The 21,875-nt window shown below is 42.6% G+C and overlaps 1 protein-coding gene across 2 annotated transcripts in view; it reads left to right on the top strand.

The window, feature by feature from the left end:
• CPT1A (carnitine palmitoyltransferase 1A) overlaps positions 1 to 21,673 on the top strand; it is a 77,524-nt gene extending 55,851 nt beyond the window's left edge. For both annotated transcript variants that reach the window (XM_045014106.1, XM_045014107.1), the window contains exons 13-19: positions 3,415 to 3,531; positions 4,418 to 4,582; positions 5,854 to 5,988; positions 9,471 to 9,623; positions 11,324 to 11,428; positions 14,026 to 14,118; positions 18,470 to 21,673. In XM_045014106.1, the coding sequence (XP_044870041.1) occupies positions 3,415 to 3,531; positions 4,418 to 4,582; positions 5,854 to 5,988; positions 9,471 to 9,623; positions 11,324 to 11,428; positions 14,026 to 14,118; positions 18,470 to 18,556 (855 nt within the window). In that variant the 3' untranslated portion in view covers positions 18,557 to 21,673. The remainder of the gene's footprint in view (positions 1 to 3,414; positions 3,532 to 4,417; positions 4,583 to 5,853; positions 5,989 to 9,470; positions 9,624 to 11,323; positions 11,429 to 14,025; positions 14,119 to 18,469) is intronic.
• Positions 21,674 to 21,875: the final 202 nt, after the last annotated feature.

The raw sequence follows: 21,875 nt of genomic DNA, 5'->3' as shown, positions 1-21,875 counted from the left end.
ATGTGTACCCGTATCTCGACGACTGGCTGATCCGCGGACCATCCCGCCAACTGGTAGCAAGTCAACTGGCCGAGATCCTAGCCCTGTTTCAGCGCCTAGGACTTATGATAAACGCCGAGAAGTCCGCTTTAGCTCCATCACAGAGGGTGGAGTTCATCGGAGCGGTCCTGGATTCCAATTTGGCCAGGGCCTGCCTCCCTCGACCTCGGCACCAGACTATGGTTTCCTTCGTCCGGGACCTACAATCCTTTCCCACAACAACGGTGCAGTCCTGCCTCCGACTCCTGGGCCACATGGCGTCATGCACGTTCGTGACCATGTACGCGAGGCTGCGTCTTCGCACATTTCAAACTTGGCTTGCGTCGGTGTACCGCCCGCACCGCGACTCCATAGACATGGTAGTCACAGTCACGAAACCGACCTTCGATTCGCTCAACTGGTGGCTGGACCCAGAGGTCGCGTGTGCCGGAGTCCCATTCCGCCCTCCTCACCTGTCGGTCACCCTGACCACGGATGCCTCGGCATTGGGGTGGGGGGCACACCTCGGCGACCTACACACCCAGGGTCTCTGGTCGCCCCGAGAGCTCTCCCTCCATATCAATGTCAGGGAGCTGCGGGCGATCCGCTTGGCGTGTCAAACCTTCCACGCCCATCTCCAAGGGCGCTGTGTGGCTGTTTTCACGGACAACACGACGGCGATGTTTTACGTCAACAGACAGGGCGGGGCTCGCTCCTCCTTGCTTTGCACGGAAGCAATGCTCCTTTGGGACTTCTGCATAACCCACTCTATTCACCTGGTAGCGTCGTTTCTTCCAGGAGTGCAGAACACGCTGGCCGACCGTCTCAGCAGGTCATTCCTCTCCCACGAGTGGTCCCTTCGTCCCGATGTGGTGCACACAATTTTCCAAAGGTGGGGGTTTCCCCAGATAGACCTGTTTGCCTCCAAAGAGAACAGGAAATGCCACCAGTTCTGCTCTTACCAGGGTCGCTCCCACGGCTCCCTATCGGACGCATTCCTGCGCCCCTGGACGGGTCACCTGTTATATGCCTTCCCTCCGTTTCCCCTCGTGCACCGCGCGCTACTCAAGCTCCGGAGGGACAGGGCCTGCCTCATACTCATCGCTCCAGCCTGGCCGAGACAGCACTGGTACACCCTGCTGCTCGAGCTCTCCGTACGGGATCCCATTCCCTCCCATTATGGCCGGACCTGATAACGCAGGACTTCGGCAGGCTCCGCCACCCGGACCTGCAGTCCCTCCATCTTACAGCTTGGTGCTCCGCGCGGGTCAGCCACGTAGGCATGATTGTTCGGCTGCGGTGCAGCAAGTCCTGATGGAAAGCAGGAAGCCTTCCACTCGCTCAACCTACCTCGCAAAATGGAAGCGTTTCGCACTCTGGTGCGATCAGAGGGGCCTTAATCCTTTTGTGGTCCCTATTCCTACGATCCTGGACTACCTCTGGTCCCTTAAGGAGCAAGGACTCGCGGTCTCCTCCTTGAAAGTACACCTAGCGGCCATGTCCGCCTTTCGACCGGCCGTAGGAGAACAGTCTTTTCCAATCAGATGATTTCCCGCTTCCTTAAGGGTCTAGATCGCCTGTATCCGCCGATACGGCGTCCTACCCCGTCCTGGGATTTGAACCTAGTTCTAGCCAAGCTTATGGGAGCCCCCTTCGAGCCCTTGGCCACGTGTTCCCTGCTCTATCTGTCATGGAAAACGGCTTTTCTCGTCGCTATAACTTCAGCGAGACGAGTTTCCGAGCTTCGTGCCCTAACGGCTGGTCCACCATATACCATCTTCCATGGAGACAAGGTGCAGCTTCGGCCACACCCGGCCTTCCTCCCTAAGGTGGTGTCGGCCTTCCATTTGAACCAGGACATTTTCCTCCCAGTCTTTTTCCCGAAGCCGCACGCCTCAAGTCGTGAACAACAGCTTCACACCCTTGACGTCCGCAGGGCCCTCGCATTTTACATAGAGCGAACGAAACCCTTCCGGCGTTCGCCCCAGCTATTCGTAGCGGTTGCTGATCGCATGAAAGGCAAGCCAGTCTCCTCTCAGAGGATTTCCTCCTGGGTAACATCATGTATCCGGACATGTTACGAGCTTGCTCGTGTGCCAGCTAGCCGCCTCACCGCTCACTCTACAAGAGCGCAAGCCTCGTCTGCCGCCTTCCTGGCCCATGTCCCCATCCAGGACATCTGTAGAGTGGCCACCTGGTCTTCTGTCCACACCTTCGCTTCCCACTACACGTTGGTGCAACTATCTAGAGACGATGCAGCCTTCGGCTCAGCAGTCTTACACTCTGCCACGTCTCACTCCGACCCCACCGCCTAGGTAAGGCTTGGGAATCACCTAACTGGAATGCATAGGAGCAATCACTCAAAGAAGAAAAGATGGTTACTCACCGTTGTAACTGTTGTTCTTCGAGATGTGTTGCTCCTATCCATTCCAGACCCGCCCTCCTTCCCCACTGTCGGAGTAGCCGGCAAGAAGGAACTGAGGAGCGGACGGGTCGGCTGGGGTATATATCTAGCGCTATAGCGGCGCCACTCCAGGGGGCGCCCAGCCGACCCGCCGGAGTTGCTAGGGTAAAAATCTTCCGAAGAGCCGTGCACGCGGCGCGCGCACACCTAACTGGAATGGATAGGAGCAACACATCTCGAAGAACAACAGTTACAACGGTGAGTAACCGTCTTTTCTGTACTCAGTGTGCTACCACTGTGTTGAGCAGATTCAAATATCAACTTGGACTCCGTTGAGAAGGAGTATGTAGACATCAGTGGGATAGTCACTTTCTTCTCTAGTCTAGTTTACTGTACAGCTGCTGCTGAGACCTACACAAATTTATGGAAAAGGTCTTTATTGCATTTGTGGTAAGACATACTGTGGAACTCCCATTTTTACGTTAAAACTGTTTCTGTTCATTTAAGAAATCAAATATTTCTACCATGAATACTAGCAGTCTATAAAAAGTGCTTACAATAAACATAAAAAAGCAAGAGGCAGCATTCATGTATTTATTATCTAGATATTTTTACAAGCCTTTATTTTATAAACCAAGAGGCAGCTCTTATCTAGGATCAGGCTAGTATCCAAATAGCTCAGTCTCTGCTTTTGTTAATGCAAGGTTCTGGTTTAAAATAAACAAATCCATTGTGGTGGCACTTTAAGAAAACTCCTACACCAGAGCTGCACGTCTGGTCTAAATACTAGAGAGAGAAATTGAATGTTCAGTGCATTCATGAACATATGTCTGCAGATACTGTTTTGTGTTCTGAATCTAGTAATTAATATTTCTGTAGGTTGAAAATGGAATTGAGTTAGCCTAACTCCAAAATGAAATGCATTTGAACTCTATAACATGCAACTCTTTATTGTATAATACATGTAGTTACATATGTCTTGTTCTTTACAGAATGTTATGTCTTCTGATTGCCTTCAACTGGGCTATACAGAGGATGGTCATTGCAAAGGAGACATCAGTCAAAATATTCCTTTCCCCACCAGACTACAGTGGGAAATCCCAGAAGAAGTGAGTGCAAAACCACAGCTAAGTTCTTGAGTTCATTTTACTTCTCTGTTAGTCAGTAGTTACCTTACAGAGAAGATAACTTGCCCTGCTATGTTTCAGTTCATTTGAGCCTTTTCAGAGGTTCAGCTGTGTGTTTCACATGAGGAGCCTTGGAATAAGAGACAGCCACAACATCTGGTTTCTTAAACTGAGAGGACTTTTAATAAAGGCTTTCCTTCAAAACTGTTCAATTTTTTGTCCAGATTACTAGTAGGACCTTAACTAGGTTGCACTTGCTAATTTGTGCATATCAGCATTGAAAAATGGCCATCCATAATTTTTCAAAGATTTAATAGCAGCACTCTAGTATCACTAAGATTTCATTATTTCATTCAACTTATGCTCCAGAGCACTTGTTTGCTATGTAATATAAGCAATTGTCCATTTATGGCTTACTTAAAATACATGTTGTTACACAGTAACCTTGCATTTTTAATTACTCACTAATACATAAAACTGTGAATGTAAGTCAGTTGAATAGGGGTGTCTGCAGACAATGGAGCATTTTCCCTTCTTTCCTTTCGTGTATTTTACGTGGGGCCTGAGGAACCAGAAGCCTTTATAAATGTAATCATTTAATACTATTTAAGCTCTAGTGACTTAGAAAACATCTCAGAATATGAAAATCAGAACAATTTTTCTGGATTCCTGGAAGCATATTTTTAGCATAGGAGAGTTTAAATATCTTTCTGGTCAGATTTTTTTAGCTATTTATTTAAGGCGGGGAGCAGAATATATTATTTAGCTATAAATAAAATATATGAATGAGCTTTTTGTCATTTTTCTTAAAGAAACAGTGCCATTTTGTATTATGTATGTATTTAAAAAAATGTTTTGCTGTTCTTAGTGCCAAGAAGTGATTGAGAGGTCCCTGTGCACTGCGAAATCTCTAGCAGATGATGTGGACTTTTATTCTTTTCCCTTTGATACTTTTGGAAAAGGGTTAATCAAGAAAGCCAAAATAAGCCCTGATGCCTTTGTGCAGCTTTCCCTTCAGCTTGCTCACTATCGGGTAAGAACCAACAGCATCTGGTTACTTACAGAATGTCATAAAAATGAATATAATTAAGCCGTACCATGGCTAAAAATATACAGACATCTAAGATGCTTATGCTTCAATCCAACGTCTACTAAAGTCAGTGGAGACATTCCCTTTGACTTCAGTGGGAGTTAGATCAGGCTCTAAATGGTCTGCTAGGTGGAAATTCATGATTCCGAAGGTCATTTCACACACACACACACACACACACACACACACACACACACACACACACACACACACACACACACACACACACACACACACACACACACACACACACACACACACACACACACACTGTTTGCTGCTTAATTTGTGATCTATTTACAGAAGTCCTGCAGTTAAAGGAAGTGGATTTGATTATCTAGTAGGTATTTTTTCATATGTAACATCTGTTATCCTAAACCATACAAATGTACTTAAACGTTTTTTAATCATATATGTTTGGTTACTCCAGTAGTGTTCATAGATATTTGGACTTTGGTTAATCCTCTGTCTGTAGTATGCATTTCTGTGTCAGAAAGATTCTCCATTCCTGTTGTTGACTTTGCTTGGTAGCTTTTTCTCAGTTTAAGGTATTTGCACTCCATTTTTCTGATGCTGTTGTAGATGGAATCTCTTTTTAACGTGATCATAAAAATTTAGGTTTTCTCACTACTGCAGCCAATTTTCTCATCCTGAATTCTGAAAGTATCCATAAATGCCCCTTGTCAGGCAACCACCCTGAGCAATAGTTCATGTCATTATTACTTGCAGCCTTCATTAGAAGGCGTAACTGGCTTGCACACCTGTCCTGATTTGTATTTTAACCAGAAAGTTGCTGATACATATTAATTGTGTAACTTCCTTGGTAAACTTTAAAATCAGTGTATGGGCTATAATGTGCCCAAGTACAGTAATATGTAGGAACCTTTCCATTGACTGTTCAAATGGGCTTTGGATCAGGCCCTGTCAAGCTATAGAGGATTATGAAAGAAAAAAAATGTGTGGGATAGTTTTTGTTAGGCTTTTGGTTGCTTTTATCGGAAATTTTGGCAAGTAGTTGTTGAGCCAATTTTGTTTTCATAGGCTTTAGGTACAGACTGTGTTTCAAGTTTTAGGATGAGTGGATAAATACTTGGGTCAGTTTAATTTATGGTGTGTTTTTTTTATTAGTTTCTTTATGCTTGCCTTGATCTGCTGCTTTATAACACCAGGTTTAGTCTGAGTAGATTTTTCAATCTTTGTTTTTGTCTCCTAAGGACATGGGAAAATTTTGTTTAACATATGAAGCCTCTATGACCCGCCTGTTCAGAGAAGGCAGGACAGAAACAGTGCGCTCATGTACTACCGAATCGTGCAATTATGTTCAAGCCATGGAAGATCCAACCCAAAATGTAAGTTCATTGCAGCAATTCATGATAAATTCTCATCAGTTTTGTGTACATATATAGGTATCTGGTAATAAAACACAGACTTCCTGTGACAGTACACTAGATTGCTTTACTACATTGTCTACCAACCCGGAAATCACATTAACTATGCAAATAAACTCCATAATAGGCACGGCTTTGGAGCAGAACCCAGAGCTGGAGCATGGACCAGTAGGTTTTTGCCTGGAGCTGGAGCAGAGCTATTCAAAAATTTGATTGCTCCAAATCCCTGATAATAGGTTTTAAATGCTTAGAAACTATTATATCTTTCTTTCCCTAATGAGGAATAAATATCTAAGTTTGTATCTACACTGCAAAGTTTTGTATGCATAGCTATGTTGGTCAGGGGGTTGAAAAAACAATACCCTCAATCTGACATAGCTACGCCAGTAAAACCCCCAGTGTAGACACAGCTATACTGAAAGAGTACTTTTGTCAGCATAGCTAAGGTTTGGGGATGTGGTGGTGTCATGCCAACATTAAAACTTCTTGTGTTCGCATATACTGCATATCCAATAGGGGCCTCTGCCTACATAGCTACACCAGCAAAGCATCTGTAGTATAGACAAGGCTTAAATGCAGACTACCGATGATCTGTACTTCTCTATCATTGCAGCAGGATTTCTGAATTGTTACATAAAAAGAGAACCGCAGTAACTAAAAAACAAAGTGACCCTTTTCTTTGCAACTCTAGATTTTCACAAATATAAATCAATCATCATTTTTAAGCAAAAATGTGTTCTCTTAGGAGAAACTGAGCAAATTAATGCTATTGCAAGGTAATTTTCTGTTACGCAAAGTACTGTGCTAGCTATGTTTGTGTTTTACTTTAAGGAATAAATATTTGGTAGTGGTTGTAATAGTATGAATGCTGACAAGGCAACACAAACATTTCTGGTTGACATCCTCTGATAATACCAATAAAACACTCTAGCTAACATAGACATAGAAGAAAATACTGAACTGTATTGTGGCTCTTCTCCTGGTTTTTATCATGAATTATGCAGTGGCTGTTCATCTCCACTCTGATTGTATATTAAAAAAAGCTTGCAGAACTTTCTTTTCTTTAAACGTTTGAACGTGTTAACCTTTTATGGCTCAGTTTTGTGCTGGTTCTTATTTACCCAGAATTTCTTGATTAGAATCAGAAGCCAACATTAATCCTTTTTACTTGAACGTAGCTTGTCATATAGTTATTAGTCACCATTTATAAAGGAGCATAGAGCAGGAAAATAAAGCCATAAAGAGCCCAGAGTGTTCAAGATGCTGTAGAAGTGTAAACTGTTCAGTCTAAAAGTTTCCTTCCTTACCACTCAGTATTTTTGCTAGTCTGTTGCAAATAATTGCAAAGTCACAAATGTAGCATTAGGACCTCACTGTGAGACTGAGCAAGAGAACTCCGGGCCTTGTTATGGGTAAAAGGTTGTGGGGGGGAAGGTTGTGTGGCTTTTTTACATAGATGTTTAATAAGTAAATGTCATGGGAAAACCTAAACAGTTAAAAGGTAAATGGAATACAGTCTAAGTAAAAATTTTCTTGACTGTGAATATCTCTTTAAGTGAAGCAGATAGTTCTGCTACTGCACAGTTGGTAGGGTAAAGTCCTGTTTTACAGCTGTGCAGGTCAATGTCTTGTGAACATACTCTATTAAGATAACAGAAAACATGTTCATTTTACGCAAGAATTGCCCACATACTGCTCAGTCCAACAGTGTGAAAGGTCGAAGTGAGGAGACGTACAGGCTGAATGACGTCAGTTGAAATTGTCACTTTTGAGTTTACAACTACAAGTAGGCATATTGCTGAAGACACCTTTGTGACACCACCATTGAGTGAGTCCAGTTAACATCATGTTAAATACCATCTTTGCAACTTCCTCATATTATGTAGTTTTAAACAAAAATTCACAGTTGAAATGGTTACTTTTCCCTATGATCTCTTATTTGGTGCTCTCAGACTGGTAATGTAAAGTACTACAATATGTCACATTTCACAAGTTAGCTGGTGCTTTCGATGAGCTTGGAAATTACTTACCTGAATTTCAGATGTGCTGAGCACTCACAGCTCCCATGGACTTCCCATCGCTACTCCAATTGCTAGCTAGTTGGAGCGCTAGCAATACTGAAAATCAGGCCTAGAATTCAAACTTAATTTTTAGAATTGTTTTTATTTATGCGGTATGAAAAGTGCTTTTCACCCTGTGAACTTACTGAATGCCATGCCAAAAAGTCACTGGAAACTGTAGGTGCACAGCATCTATGAAGATCTTTCTTTAGTTACCTAGATTTGAAAGTCTGGGCCAGGGCTCATTTCAGAAAGTTCTGTGACAATGTCCTATTATTTGGCCAAACATATTAAACGTAAAGGTTATAGTCAAGGTTTTTTTATTACAGTAGGTCAGATGATTCAATCATCTCAATCACTTACGACTTCTCCAAGTCGTGAATGGGCTTTTCTGAAGGCAGTAGTTCAGCCTCTGACAGGATGCTGTTTCTACTAGAATACTTTTTTCCTTTCTTTATTTCTCTGTTTGATTTTTTTTTCCTCCCCATTTTTTCTGATCTCTGCTACTTCTCCTTTTCTTTCTGTTTTTCTTCCTGCATCCCCCTGTGTGCCTTTCCGGCCACCCTTGTTCCTCTGTCCCTCTCTTTGCCACTCTTCCCCTTCTTCTTCTATTGAATGCTATCATCTCAAATAACTAACAGGAGAAGTATTACCAGCTTCTTATGCCAAACCAAGTAGGCTGTCTCATACCCTATGCGGATAGTACACCATGCTGTGATGGGAGAGGGCTAGGGAAGAAGTGACAAATTATCATACTGAGATAGCACACTGGGTGTATGAAATAATCTGACAGAATATGCTTGACTATCTAGAAAATGAGTGTTTTATTTAGTAACTAAAATCTTCTCTTGCCATTGACTGCACTATCTATCAGCCTCTTAAAATAGCTGTTAAGCTCCCAGTTCTTTCATCAGTTCTGTCAGACCTGCTTTTTATAGCTGCCTAAGCAGAGTAATACAAAAACAGTAAGATTAGATTTTTTTTGATCTATAATCTCCCAGGAAGCTTGATTTGATTAGATGCACAATGAAGAGGCAAACTTCATAGGGCTAGTATTGTAATCATATCTCATGCTGTACCTGATTCAGTTATATCGCACAGTTTTCTACCATAAACTATTGACATATATGCTAACTCCAGAAATTGAAATATGTTAAAACTAGAAAAGTTGGATTAAAAAAAAAATCAATCCCACATCACTTCAAAGTTTCTTTCCTGATGTTGGTGGTAGTTCCTCATAGCTGGTTTTTGATGCATACTTTGTCTTGTACTTGGCTTTTAGTACTGCAGGTTGTGACCAGTCACTGTAATTTTGATTTCCCAATTTAAATACCTTCTGTCTTTTTTTTCCTTGGTGTTTTCTTTTTTATTATTATTCATTAGAATGAAAAGAGGTGTAAACTACTCAGGATTGCTGCTGATAAACACCAGCACTTGTATCGCCTTGCCATGACTGGTGCAGGCATTGACCGCCATCTGTTCTGCCTGTATGTGGTGTCCAAATACCTTGGTGTTGAGTCTCCTTTCCTTAAGGAAGTAAGTAACCTTTCTTCATTGCTATCCAGTAATGCAGCTTCATCAAGTAAACAAAAGATTAGTTATCAATAATTAGCTTTTTCTGATATGAGTTTACTATAATTTTATGTTAAAATGTGTAGTTCTAAGGAAAATGTGAGATTGAGCTGGTTACCCTGGCATTTTGAAATATGTTATTGAATGCTAATTTAGCCCTGGTCTACACAACAAAATTACTGCGGTGTAACTATGTTGCTCAGGGGTATGAATAATCCATACCCCCTGAGTGATGCAGTTATACTGATCTAAGTACTGGCGGAAGAGCTTCTCCTGCCGATATAGTTACCGCCTCTTGCAGAGGTGGAGTTAAGTGTTAAGTCTTCACCAGAAGCACTACAGTGGCACAGCTGCAAATTTGTAGTGTAGATCGTCCCTTAGTATTCAGCTTTATAGGAGACTAGATAAGCTACAAAGACACAACTTGCAGAAAACTATTTTTGTAGAGTAGTAACTGTCAGCAGTGGTTCAAAGAAATGTGACAGGTATTGCAAAAAAAGGAATGATTGATAGTGATAAAGGCAGTGGAGTTAGGGTTTTAATTTTTCTCTAGATCACAGTACTTGTAAGATGAAGTCACTGTAAAATATCAGCCTTTGAAGTTAATGTTTTCTTAGGAAACAATGTGTGTGTGTGTAGATATGTAAATGTTATGTATTATCACACTAACAGAAGAGAGTATTATCTTGATCAGTGATTCTCAACCCACAGCCCAGCTGTGTGCTTAAAAAAACCCAGCCACGGCTGCCTGACCCCATGTGTGGCAGGGTCCAGGTCCCAGCTCCAGTTGCCTCACCCTGCACGTGGCACTCTTGGCCCCACTCTGTGGAGGAGTCTCTGGGCAGGGGGCACTGGGCATAGAGGTCTGTGGGGGGGTTAGTGGGGTGAGCGCTGTGGTTCTCAGCCTGCAGCCCATGTAACACATTTAAGTTGAAAACCACTGATCTTCTTTAATGACATTAAAGAACCTTATTACATAGTTTGGGTTTGTAAATTCTAGACATGCAAAAATGGTGCAGTATTGCATTTGCTTTCTCATAGATGACAAATTCTTTGCTGCTTCATTCCATAAAAGATTAATCACGTGTATGATCATTGTCTGGGCCACAGAGATTAATTAATGTAATGATCAGGCTGAGGAGGAGAACAACTTTTTGCAGTTTTCCTTAGTCCTGTCTTGAAACCGATGTGCTATAACTAGAGATTACACAAAACTCTTAATTTTTGTAAGGATTACAGTTTCTTAATACTTTACTGTTGCAAATCAAGGGCCTGACCCAAACCCCATTGAAGTCCGGGGAAATCTTTTCACTGACTTCAGTGGGCTTTGGATCAGATTCCTAGTGATCACTCTTCTTATTTCAGCAAGCCTTTTCCAAATATGCTACTAACAGGATCTTATCTGATTTCTGTATGGGATCAACATCAAAACCTTGTGTGCTGCTCTTTTTATTTTATTTATTTATTTATTTTGGACATAGCCTGTCCTGAAATATAGATCATTCATTTTAACCTATTGATTCCATTGGGAATGTTTTAGAGTTCATATTTAGTAGTAGTGCTTTATTAAGCAAAGTCTTGTAGCTTAGCTTGATCACAACTACTTAATTGCAACACACAAGCTGCCCATATGCGCATTACTCTGGACTTCATGTGCTCTAAAGGTTTTGTCAGAGCCTTGGAGGTTGTCAACAAGTCAGACACCACAGCAGCACATTGACCTGGAGAAGAACCCTGAGTTTGTATCCAGTGGCGGAGGCTTTGGACCTGTAAGTTTGGGGTTTTTTAAAACATGTTTTATAATGCATGCTTCTTTTAAACGGGCTTAGTTTGTATGCTCCTAACTTGAAACTTTCATCTCCGTAATAAGACTGAAGACTTGTTGGGGGATTCTGAAAGCATGTGTGTTAATGTTTTCCTTTTGTATGTATGTGCTCAGGAGAATCTGTTGGCTTGGCTTTGTTCTTTTCTTTCAGACTAGGTAAATTGGGTGGGCCTTGCAGAGGAATCCAGGTATGCTAGGCAGACAACTATACCATGAAATCTGGTGGATGGGGGCTTACTTCACCTCTTACTTGTGGTATTTGTGTTCATTATGACATATTCCCATTTTTTGCTGAACAACCACTGAGAACACAGAGTAGCTGCAGATGAAGGCTCATGTGTTCTGTACCTATTTTTGTTAGATTCCCTCCAATCAAAGGTGAGGATTGCAGTATATATGCTATGTGATACTGTACTCTGACCAGCTAATGAGCTTGAAAATACCTTTAAATCACATCCTTGGTATGATTTTATCTTTTCTCCAGTACATTGAGGTACATTTTTTAAAAAATGGCAATGCCATAAAATAAGAGAGTTCTCCAAAGGGGTGTTCAAATTAGGAGGCTTCTGCATTTTTTCCAAATAAGACTTTTACCTACTCAACAGGACTTAGTGAAACTTCCCCTGGCAGCATTTGAACCTCTGAAATCCTTTCTGTGGGGTAGTTTGACTTGAGCAGGGGCGGCTCTAGGCACCAGCTAAACAAGCAGGTGCCTAGGGCGGCGAAATTTAGGGGGCGGCGAAATGACGGGCGTGTATGTGCCCGCTTACTGGAAGAGCGGCGGGAGCTCTTCCCCGGCTGCAGAGGACAGGCCGCTCCTCGGCTTGTCCCCGCGGGTGCACACCAAGAAGCGGCCCCTCCTCTGCAGCCGGGGAAGGGCCGCGCTACCAGCTCCGCCTGGGGAGGGGAGGGGAGGGGAGGGGGTTGCTTACCGCGAAAAGGCGGGAGCCGGTAGCGCAGCCCTGCCCGGGCTGCAGAGGAGGGGCCGCTTCTCCTCCGCTTGTCCCCGCCGGTGCACGCCGAGAAGCGGCCCCTCCTCTGCAGCCCGGGCAGGGCTGCGCTACCGGCTCTTGCCTTTCCAAGGTAAGCAACCCCCCTCCCAGGCGGAGCCGGTAGCGCGGCCCTGCCCCGGCTGCAGAGGAGGGGCCGCTTCTCGGAGTGCACCGGCGGGGACAAGCGGAGGAGAAGCGGCCCCTCCTCTGCAGCCCGGGCAGGGCTGCGCTACCGGCTCCCGCCTTTCCCGGTAAGCAACCCCCCCCTCCCCAGGCGGAGCCAGTAGCGTGGCCCTGCCCCAGCTGCAGAGGAGGGGCCGCTCCTCAGCTTGTTCGCGCTGCTCTCCTGCGGGTAGCGGGTAGCGGCCACCCCCCACCCTCCAGACAAACCGGTAGCCAGCTGCGGGCCGCCTCCCTGGGGCGGGGGGGGGGGGTAGGGCGGCGCTGCGCTGCTCGGGCTGCGGTCGGCGTCGCTCCGGGGGGGGGGGGGGGGCGGCGCTCTTCTTTTCTGCCTGGGGCGGCAGAAAAGCTAGAGCCGGCCCTGGACTTGAGAAACATTTCATGAACCACAACATCCAGATTATATATGGTCAGTAATTAGTATCCAAAAGAGGACACTTTTGCCAACAAAGAAATGTATCTCAGCCATAGGGACTTCAGTCCATTCTTATTTGTCTTTTCATTTTTGTTCTTACTTATGCTCCATTGTCTCACTCATATTCTCTCTTCCTGTTCCTTTTTATTATTTCTTTTGTCTTGCCCCTGAATGTTCTCTTCACTTCCAAATGGGCTCCCCTTCCCTCGGCTTGTGATAACTCTAGCATCTCTCTGAAAACTGAAGGAGAGGAGCTCTTCCACTGCGACAATGGAAGCCCAAGGACTCATTACTTCATTACTTCCTAGTTTCTCTGCTCTTTTAATGTCCTGTGGTGCACGACCCTGTAGTTGAAAGAAAGAACACTAGGGTATCAGACTGCTCAGCAAGAATGGGAGATGCCCCCACGTTCAGGGAGGATGCGTTACATTTAATAAGTAGGAGGTGCACAGCTGGACAGTCCTTCCTATGTGTATTATAGGCTCTGTCCCATGGAGCTGCATTTTGACACTTGGATGGTCATGTGCTGATAACATTGAAGGCAGACCATTTAAACTGTTCTGTGTTCCTCTAAGTAGCAGTAATTCTTTGAGCTGAAGCATCATTAAATATACATTACAATTTATTTTTGCATTACAGCAGAGGTTGTCAACTGAGAGGTATATCAAACTTTTTAGAGAGCTGCTGCAAGTCTACTAACAGTAATTATAGTAAAAGTGAGGAGCTAAATTTGGCCTGGCTGCCTGTTGTGACCTGACATGCAGGGTGGGAAGGGGGCAGGCTCCAAGTTAAACAATAAAAAAAAACCTGCCAAGGTGAAGCGTGGTTCAGAAAAGGTCAAGAATCCTGGCTTTAGAGAAAACTTGAAGTTTATTTTAATACCTAGTTATAGAACAGGAATTGTGCTGTTATATATGAGTGTATTAAACCTATTGCTAAATACTTTTTCCACAGGTTGCTGATGATGGTTATGGTGTGTCTTACATTCTTGTGGGCGAACACCTCATCCATTTCCATGTGTCCAGCAAATTCTCTTGTCCTGAGACAGTAAGTGTGAAGTAAAATTACAATTCTATTAACCTTTCCTACACAGCTCAGTAGTGATTACATTTGCAGATTCATTTGTGAAATGTCCCTTGAGTCATATTTTTAAAAACATATCTGAATCTGTAGTATATGGCTTCTCTGTGGTTACTCCTGCTGACTTTTTTAGATCTGCTGTGAATCTGTTTTTCTCCACTTATATGTGTTGAATATCTTTATAAGCAATGGAAGCTGCCCCCATTCAAGTTCATCCAGACTTTCATACACTATGCAAATATATGGCCTGATCTTTTTCTCTCACATGTAGTGCCATGGGACTCATGTAAGATAGTCCTTATCCATTTAGTAAACACCACTGGTGGATTCTCACTAATACTGCACATCTTTCTTCAGGCCTTCCACTAGTTGGAGGCATTGGAGCTTTAAGACAGTGCAGAATGTATGCCATCTCTTTCTGAAAAAAAGTTATCTCCTAGCTTAACTATAGTATGTGAAGCTTGTCCAGTTATTGTGTTGATTTAATAAACGTATTGTATATTCTGAAGCTTTTAGTGAGGGTCATCCATTAGGACAGGGGTAGGCAACCTATGGCATGTGTGCCGAAGGTGGCACGCGAGCTGATTTTCAGTGGCACTCACACTGCCCAGGTCCTGGCCGCCGGTCCGGGGGGCTCTGCATTTTAATTTAATTTTAAATGAAGCTTCTTAAACATTTTAAAAACCTTATTTATTTTACGTACACCAATAGTTTAGTTATATAGTTTAGACTTATAGAAAGAGACCTTCTAAAAACATTAAAATGTATTACTGGCAGGCCAAACCTTAAATCAGAGTGAATAAATGGAGACTCGGCACCCCATTTCTGAAAGGTTGCCGACCCCTGCATTAGGATCAGGTGGAAATATACTATGATACAGGGCAAGCCACAGTCATTCATTTTATTTTTTTACTGTGTTTCTATAAACCTGCTGAATTTTAGCCACATAGGTGATCTCATTGTCTTGTTGGGACTGATCTCATAGATAATTTAAGGTATCTTAACGATGCTTCCAGTGCTACTATTCCCTATTCATAAATGGATTAGGACATAAATTGTTGTCCTTGCATCATGCAAATTCATCCTTTAGTTGCCTCAGGTTTTTGCCTTAGTCATCAGTGAAATCAGAGTTCCACACCAAGAAGGAAGCACTTTTTATTAGTGACCTTGACTTCAATACTGTTTCTACATCCAGTGTGCACTGTGTTCAGTGTTATAACTGTTTGGTCCTATTTTTAATCTTAATTCCTTCTTTTCGTTATTGATCTTTAATTTACAAGAATGAAAGCCGGTCTGGTTCAGAGTTTATTATTAATAGACTAGAGCATTGTTGTACAATTATTTACTATAGTTTTCATAACCCTCTGGTGCCAGAAAGATAAGAGATCCTAACACAACCTCAAGTACAAAATGTATTTGTGACGGGTTACCCCTTCTCTTCCCTGCCCCACCCCAGCTGTCACTTGATGTACTGGGGTACCAGTGAGCCTGCCTGCCTGTTCCAGTAGCCTGGGCTCCCTTACACTGTCCTCTTGAGCCAGGCCCTCAAGCCTACTCCAGCACACACACAAGTAGGGACACACCCAGCTGCAGAAAGCCAGACACTGAAATCAGCTCTGCATGGGAAGACTCAGCTAGCGAATTGTGCAGCAGTCGAGTGCACACCACTTTCTGGAGTGCAAACTCAAAATTGTATCGTCTTGCATTGCACAGAGGACTGTGCAGTGTAAGCTCATGAAAATTGCTTCCTCCCTCAATGTGGAGGAAGATATGCACAGCTTTTTGCCCCCCCAGTTTTGAAAACTGTTTTTAGAGAAAACAAAAACAAATTTGTTAACTACAAAAGATTATAAGGGATAGCAAACAGATCAAAGCAGATTACCGAGCAAATAAAACAAACACGCAAACTAAGCTTAATACACTAAAAAAAATGGTTACAAACAGTAATTTCTCACCGTAAATGTTGTTTTAAGCAGATTGCAGAGATTCTTGATGGCCGGGGCGGCTCTAGCCATTTCGCTGCCCCAAGCACGGCGGCACGCCGCGGGGGGGCGCTCTGCCGGTCGCTGGTCCCATGGCTCCGGTGGACCTCCCGCAGACGTGCCTATGGATGCTCCACCGGAGCCGCGGGACCAGCCGACCCTCCGCAGGGACGCCTGCAGGAGGTCCACCGGAGCCACCTGCTGCCCTCCTGGCGACCGGCAGAGCACACCCCACGGCATGCCGCCCCAAGCATGCGCTTGGCGTGCTGGGGCCTGAAGCCGTCCCTGTTGATGGCAGGTGTCTCTTGCTTGCAGATTAAAACTCCAGGTATTTCTTTCACAGGCCAGACACTTTCCCAACCTGGGCTCAGTCCCTCCCCCCCCCCTCCACTTTCTCTTTGTTTCTTAGGCCTTGTCTACATTGGCAAATTTCTGCACAGTAAAGCAGTTTTCTGCAGTGTAACTCCTGAGGTGTAGACACTGCCAGGCCACTTAGTGCGCAGATACTCCTCAGTTGCAACGTTGCAAAAAAAAAAACCATCTTGATGAGCGTCGTAAGCCTTACAGCACAGAGGGACCAGTGCTGTATTGGCAGTGTAAACACATAACAGCGCAGAAAGTAATCAGTTGGCCTCCGGAAGTGTCCCATAATCCCTCAAGTGGCCGCTCTGCTCGTTGTTTTGAACTTGGCTGCCCTGGAGATATGCACCCCTCCCCTTTCAAAGCTCCATTTCTGACAGCCGTTGTGTGCTGATCTTTTCCAGGACACAGAGCAAACCATTAATGTGGAATGCTTGTGCTGTTTAACACAGAGAGGGGGTGCCTGTGTGCGTGTGCTGTGCAGAGAGTCCAGGGAGGGAGGCTCGTCTGATGTCAGCGTTTCCCACTTCCCCTGGCTCAGGACTGGTAGCTTCCTGCCACTGTTTGAACTTCAAAGACAGCATGTTGACACACTCTGCCCCCCAAAACACACTGTCTGACCTCCCACCCTACACACACAACCACACACACACACACTCTCTCTCCCTGCCTGCCTGCCCCCAACTTCAGTTGAAAAGCAACTGGCAATGTACTAGGATGCCCATGGAACAATGGGATTGGGAAACCTGCATCATATGATGCTGTGCCTGCCCCACAAGGCATTGCAAATCCTTCCCACAGCACCCTGCAGCCAGTTGCACAGTGGGATCGCTACCACAATGCACTATTCTTTGCTGTTGCAAGAGCTGCTAATGTGGATGCGCCCCACTGTCATAAGGAGCACAGTATGGACACGCAACAGCAGTTTAATTCCAGCACTTTAATAAAAGTGGTATAACTTGTTGTGCAGAAACTTGCCAGTGTAGACATACCCCTAGAAGTTTCCAGCAGTCATCCTGGGTGGGGATTCAGTTTTCCATATAGCGGGAATCCTTTGTTTTCCAATGTGGTCTCTTCCCCCCCTCTCCCCCAGTGGAAAAATACTGCTTTTCTATTATGGAGTCCAGTACCATGTGACTTTGATCACATGACCCTGCAGTGTCAAAGCAGCCATGAGTCAGAGGCCATTTGTAGCATCCCAGGAAGGTGGGAAATTAGCATCTTCAAAGACCTATTGTTTTTCCCATAATGGCCCATCCACACTGACTGCATTCTGTCTGGTGGGCATTCCTCAGGTGCAAACACTTTTGTAGTGCAGATGTATAGTCAATATTCCTAACTTTAGATACAAAAATCATACATGCATACAAATAGGATAATCATATACAGTAAATCATAACCTTTCCAATGGTATCTCACAAGACCTATCTTGCATAAAATACATCTTAGATATGCTATAATCATATTATAACAATATTTTTATAAAGAATATGGGGTGTAGTGTCACAAAATTGTCACCAGAGACTTCATGTTAAAAGATTTCTCCCAGGTCATCGACATTTCCTTATATTTTGGTGTCATTTGAAAGTCGGTTCCTGCTGAGTCTTTTTTTTTTTTTTAAACACATCACTCTTTGAAATAGTAATCTGCAGTGCTGTTCCTGAGGGAGAAAATTTTTCAATTTAACCTACCATAAAGACCCATCTAATTTCAAACTAAAATACAGCTAAATTCCGTTTGCAGGGAAGTAAATGGATATGGAGGAGGAGGATCCAGGCTGAGATAGCCCTCTTATATACGGCATTAAAATTATTCAGATTTTCACATTCTCCTGCTTCACTATGAATAGATGACTGCTTCATTCCATAAATTTCAAAATGACAAAATGAAAGGAGGAAATAGATAAGTTTGGCTGCAAGATAATGGTGGCAGTTCTTGCATTACAACTCTCTTCCTGTGTCATTTTATTCTCTTAGGATTCTCATCGTTTTGGAAAAAACATCAAGCAAGCAATGGTTGACATCATGACTTTATTTGGCGTTGGTATGAACTCTACCAAGTGATTCCCTAATATCAATGCCAGTGTCCTACCATTGGGGTGAGAACTCTTCTGAACAATGAATGAAAGCAAAGTGTACTATGCAACGGTTAGAGGGGCATTTGGGTCATAATCATCCAGTGATCACCTGTGAATAAGGATTCAACACCTAGGCTGAGGTTCAAATGTCCTATCACTTTGCAATAGCTCAGAAGAGTTTTCTTCCCATAAGGGATAACTTTAGACATCCTGTGTGATTCTAGGGATAGTATAAGGCAACATCATGTGAAAGGCATGTGTACTGTAGCTACTGTAGGCCTGTGCTACTGTAGGCCTGTCTCAATTTTGTGTACATTTAGTAACTTTTTACTTAAAATCTGGGTCTACTTGTATTTCATAAATGAGTGGATAAAATTTATTAAGTCAACCTCAATCAGCAGAAAGTATTTGACTTCATACATACTGGTAGCAAAACATCAATTAGTATATCTGCTGCTTCTGTCTGAGAGTGACAAGGCTTGTGGGTATTCATCTAAGTTGTCACTTTTTAAAGGTATTTCTTTGCGTTGAAAATATATCACAACCTGACATAACCTATGTAATGCACTAACTGAAAATATACTGTGCTTCTTGGAAATAAGTATATGCTGCAGTGGGTGGTAAAATAGTTGCATTACATAAGAGAATGGCAGGTATCACCTATTTTCCTCTGTTTTATAAGCATATAGTTTACCACATCTTAAATTTTATTACCATCTGAACATACCTGCATGTTGTATGAGCCAGTGCCTTAAAATGAAAGGCCTCAAATACAGGGAAATCTTACACTGTGGGGTTCTTGTGTGTGGTTTTTTTTTAAATTATTTCTATACGTTTTCTATGCTGAACAAGGAGAATGGGATTGTAAATTTAATTCTCAAATTGATTTATTTAGGTGCAACATAGGATAAGAGTTCATGTTTTTACACATTGCAATGTGGCTGAGGGGCTCTATGTGAAATGCCCCTTTGTCTGTCTAATGAAAGACCAATCCTGGTGAGACAATGAATTAACTTTGTTTCAGAACCACATTTCTAAAAACCACCATTTTGCTGTATAAGTCACCGAAGATAACTGCTGCATCTCATGCACGTTTTCTCCGGGACTCCAGGGAATGTAGCCATTAGCTACATACAAACCTGTTGGGCAATCCATAGACTGTCTGCAGATAAGGAACTGCATCTTGTCTACCCTCATGCTTAAAGCAGCACCCACCACATTTCCAAACATCTTTAAGGGGAAAGGATTAAGACAGCCAAATGGTAATGCCAGAATGGTGAAATCTAGCATTCTCTGGTCTCTGCCTGGAGCGGCTCTGGGTAGGGCCAGGGGGAATCAACACACAGTTAAGTAGGAAAGCAAATGAGGAGGGAGAAAGGGAGGGGGGAAAAGCAGCAGTACCACTCAAAAAGGTATATAATGGAAATTTTAAAAGCAGAGTAAAGAAACCTTCACAGTTCATGGTTGCTATGAAATTAAATGAAGTAGCTTTTTGTGATGCCTCTCTTCCCTGGGATTCAAGGTTATGTTCCTTTTAGACAGTCTTTATATCACACAGAGCCTAAGCAGCATAAAATGTGGCAAGTACTTGTCAGAGCAACTGTATATAAAAGGATCATGTAACACATACAGCGGTGGTCAGTACAAAAATGACTGCTGCTCCAAGGCTATAATAACATTAACAGCCCTGTAAAGGAAACTGTCTAAATTTATCTTTTAGATTGAGAATATGAATATTTTCTGACCCTTATCTTGTTTTGACTCTGCCACGTAAATTTTTTTCCCTCTGGGTTTTACACGAATTTGATACACAAGTTTGGGAAGAGGCCCTGCTGAAGATCACAGATGCATAGTCATGTAAATATTGTAATGCGGGAACCTGACAGAAGTGAGCCAGATAATTTTTATTGGGTCAAATACAGTGTGCAGGCAAAGAGATTATCAAATAAGCCTTACTGCAATTGGCAGGCATGGCATCTAATCAGACTATTGCAGCAACTTCACAGTGAATTGTCCTTTTGGAGCTGCAGAAATCATGCACTATTTATAATGACCACTGACCAATCTGTATTAAACTAACATTGACATATTAGCTTGTAGGAGAATTTTTTATTAAGAAAATATTTAGGTTTGACTCTCAGGTTTTAAATGTTACATATGTAATTGTAGGTAGTGCAGTTATCAATGCAACTTTACATTCCTTAAGAGAGTGTAAATATAATTGGCACAGGAAGAGTTTGTTTTTATTGTACATGTTGAAAAGGATGATAAGTCTTACGTATTTTTTATTTGGCGCAGATAATTTCTAAACATGGTTTTTATTTCATTTATCTTAGAATGTCAACTGCATGTAAATAAAAATGTGCTCTTTTGGATGTAAATCTTAAAAATGCACAGTGAATGTAGGTTATCATTAATTAAAATTTTTTAATCTTTCTATCCTCTACATTATGTACACACAGTGAAACTGCTCACTTTTGTTTGCGTAAATTGTATGAAAATGACAGTTTACCTCTGATTTTTTTAGTGTGGTACACATAATACTAAGAAGCACGGCCAAGTTAAAATATTGTGTATATATTTAGAAAAATTCTTGATTGGTTGATTCTCAACCAGTGATTTAAGGAGGACAAAGCTAAGGTTGAATAGGCAATAGAATTTGGTAGGGATTATAGTAAATCAGTTATTACATGGCACTGAGGAATTGGCTGGACAACTCAATTGTGCATTTCCAGAATTTCTAATATTTAGCTTTTTGGTGTGATTTGGGAGACTTAATATCTAGGTGTTAACACTTACTCTGATTGATGGCCCTAACTATTTTTAAAGTTTTTGGGTTTTTTTTGTTTTTGGTGGGAATATGGATTAGGGTGTCTGACTTTAGCCCCACAAGTTTAAATAAGTTCCTAATTTATTATGCTTTGTACCATATTGATTTCCTATATCAGATTTACTAATTTATACTGGTTTTATCATGCTCATTTACTCCACTTGTACTATCGTTTCATCAGTTATTTACATCTAACACTTCTAGTTTGTTTAATTATATTTGTTCTGCCTTTCTAACTCTGAAAAATAAAAATTAAGGGTTTCACAATTATCACTCATCCTCTTGGAGTCTTCTTCCTTACCCTTTGCTCCCATGTCTCTGCTCATTGACCTAGAGTTACCACCTTGACAGTATTTGAGCGGCCTGGCTTTTTTTTTTTTTTTTTTTTTTTAAACGAATTGGCCAGTTGCCAGAAAAATAATTTAATCTACCAAAGTTGTTTTTTATGTGGGTCTAAAGATTTGCGTAATTATCA

The sequence above is a fragment of the Mauremys mutica genome, chromosome 4 (assembly GCF_020497125.1).
Source record: "Mauremys mutica isolate MM-2020 ecotype Southern chromosome 4, ASM2049712v1, whole genome shotgun sequence".
Classification (NCBI taxonomy): Eukaryota; Metazoa; Chordata; order Testudines; family Geoemydidae; genus Mauremys; species Mauremys mutica.
Note: the sequence above shows the minus strand (reverse complement) of the source record. Positions and strands in the feature narration are given on the sequence as shown.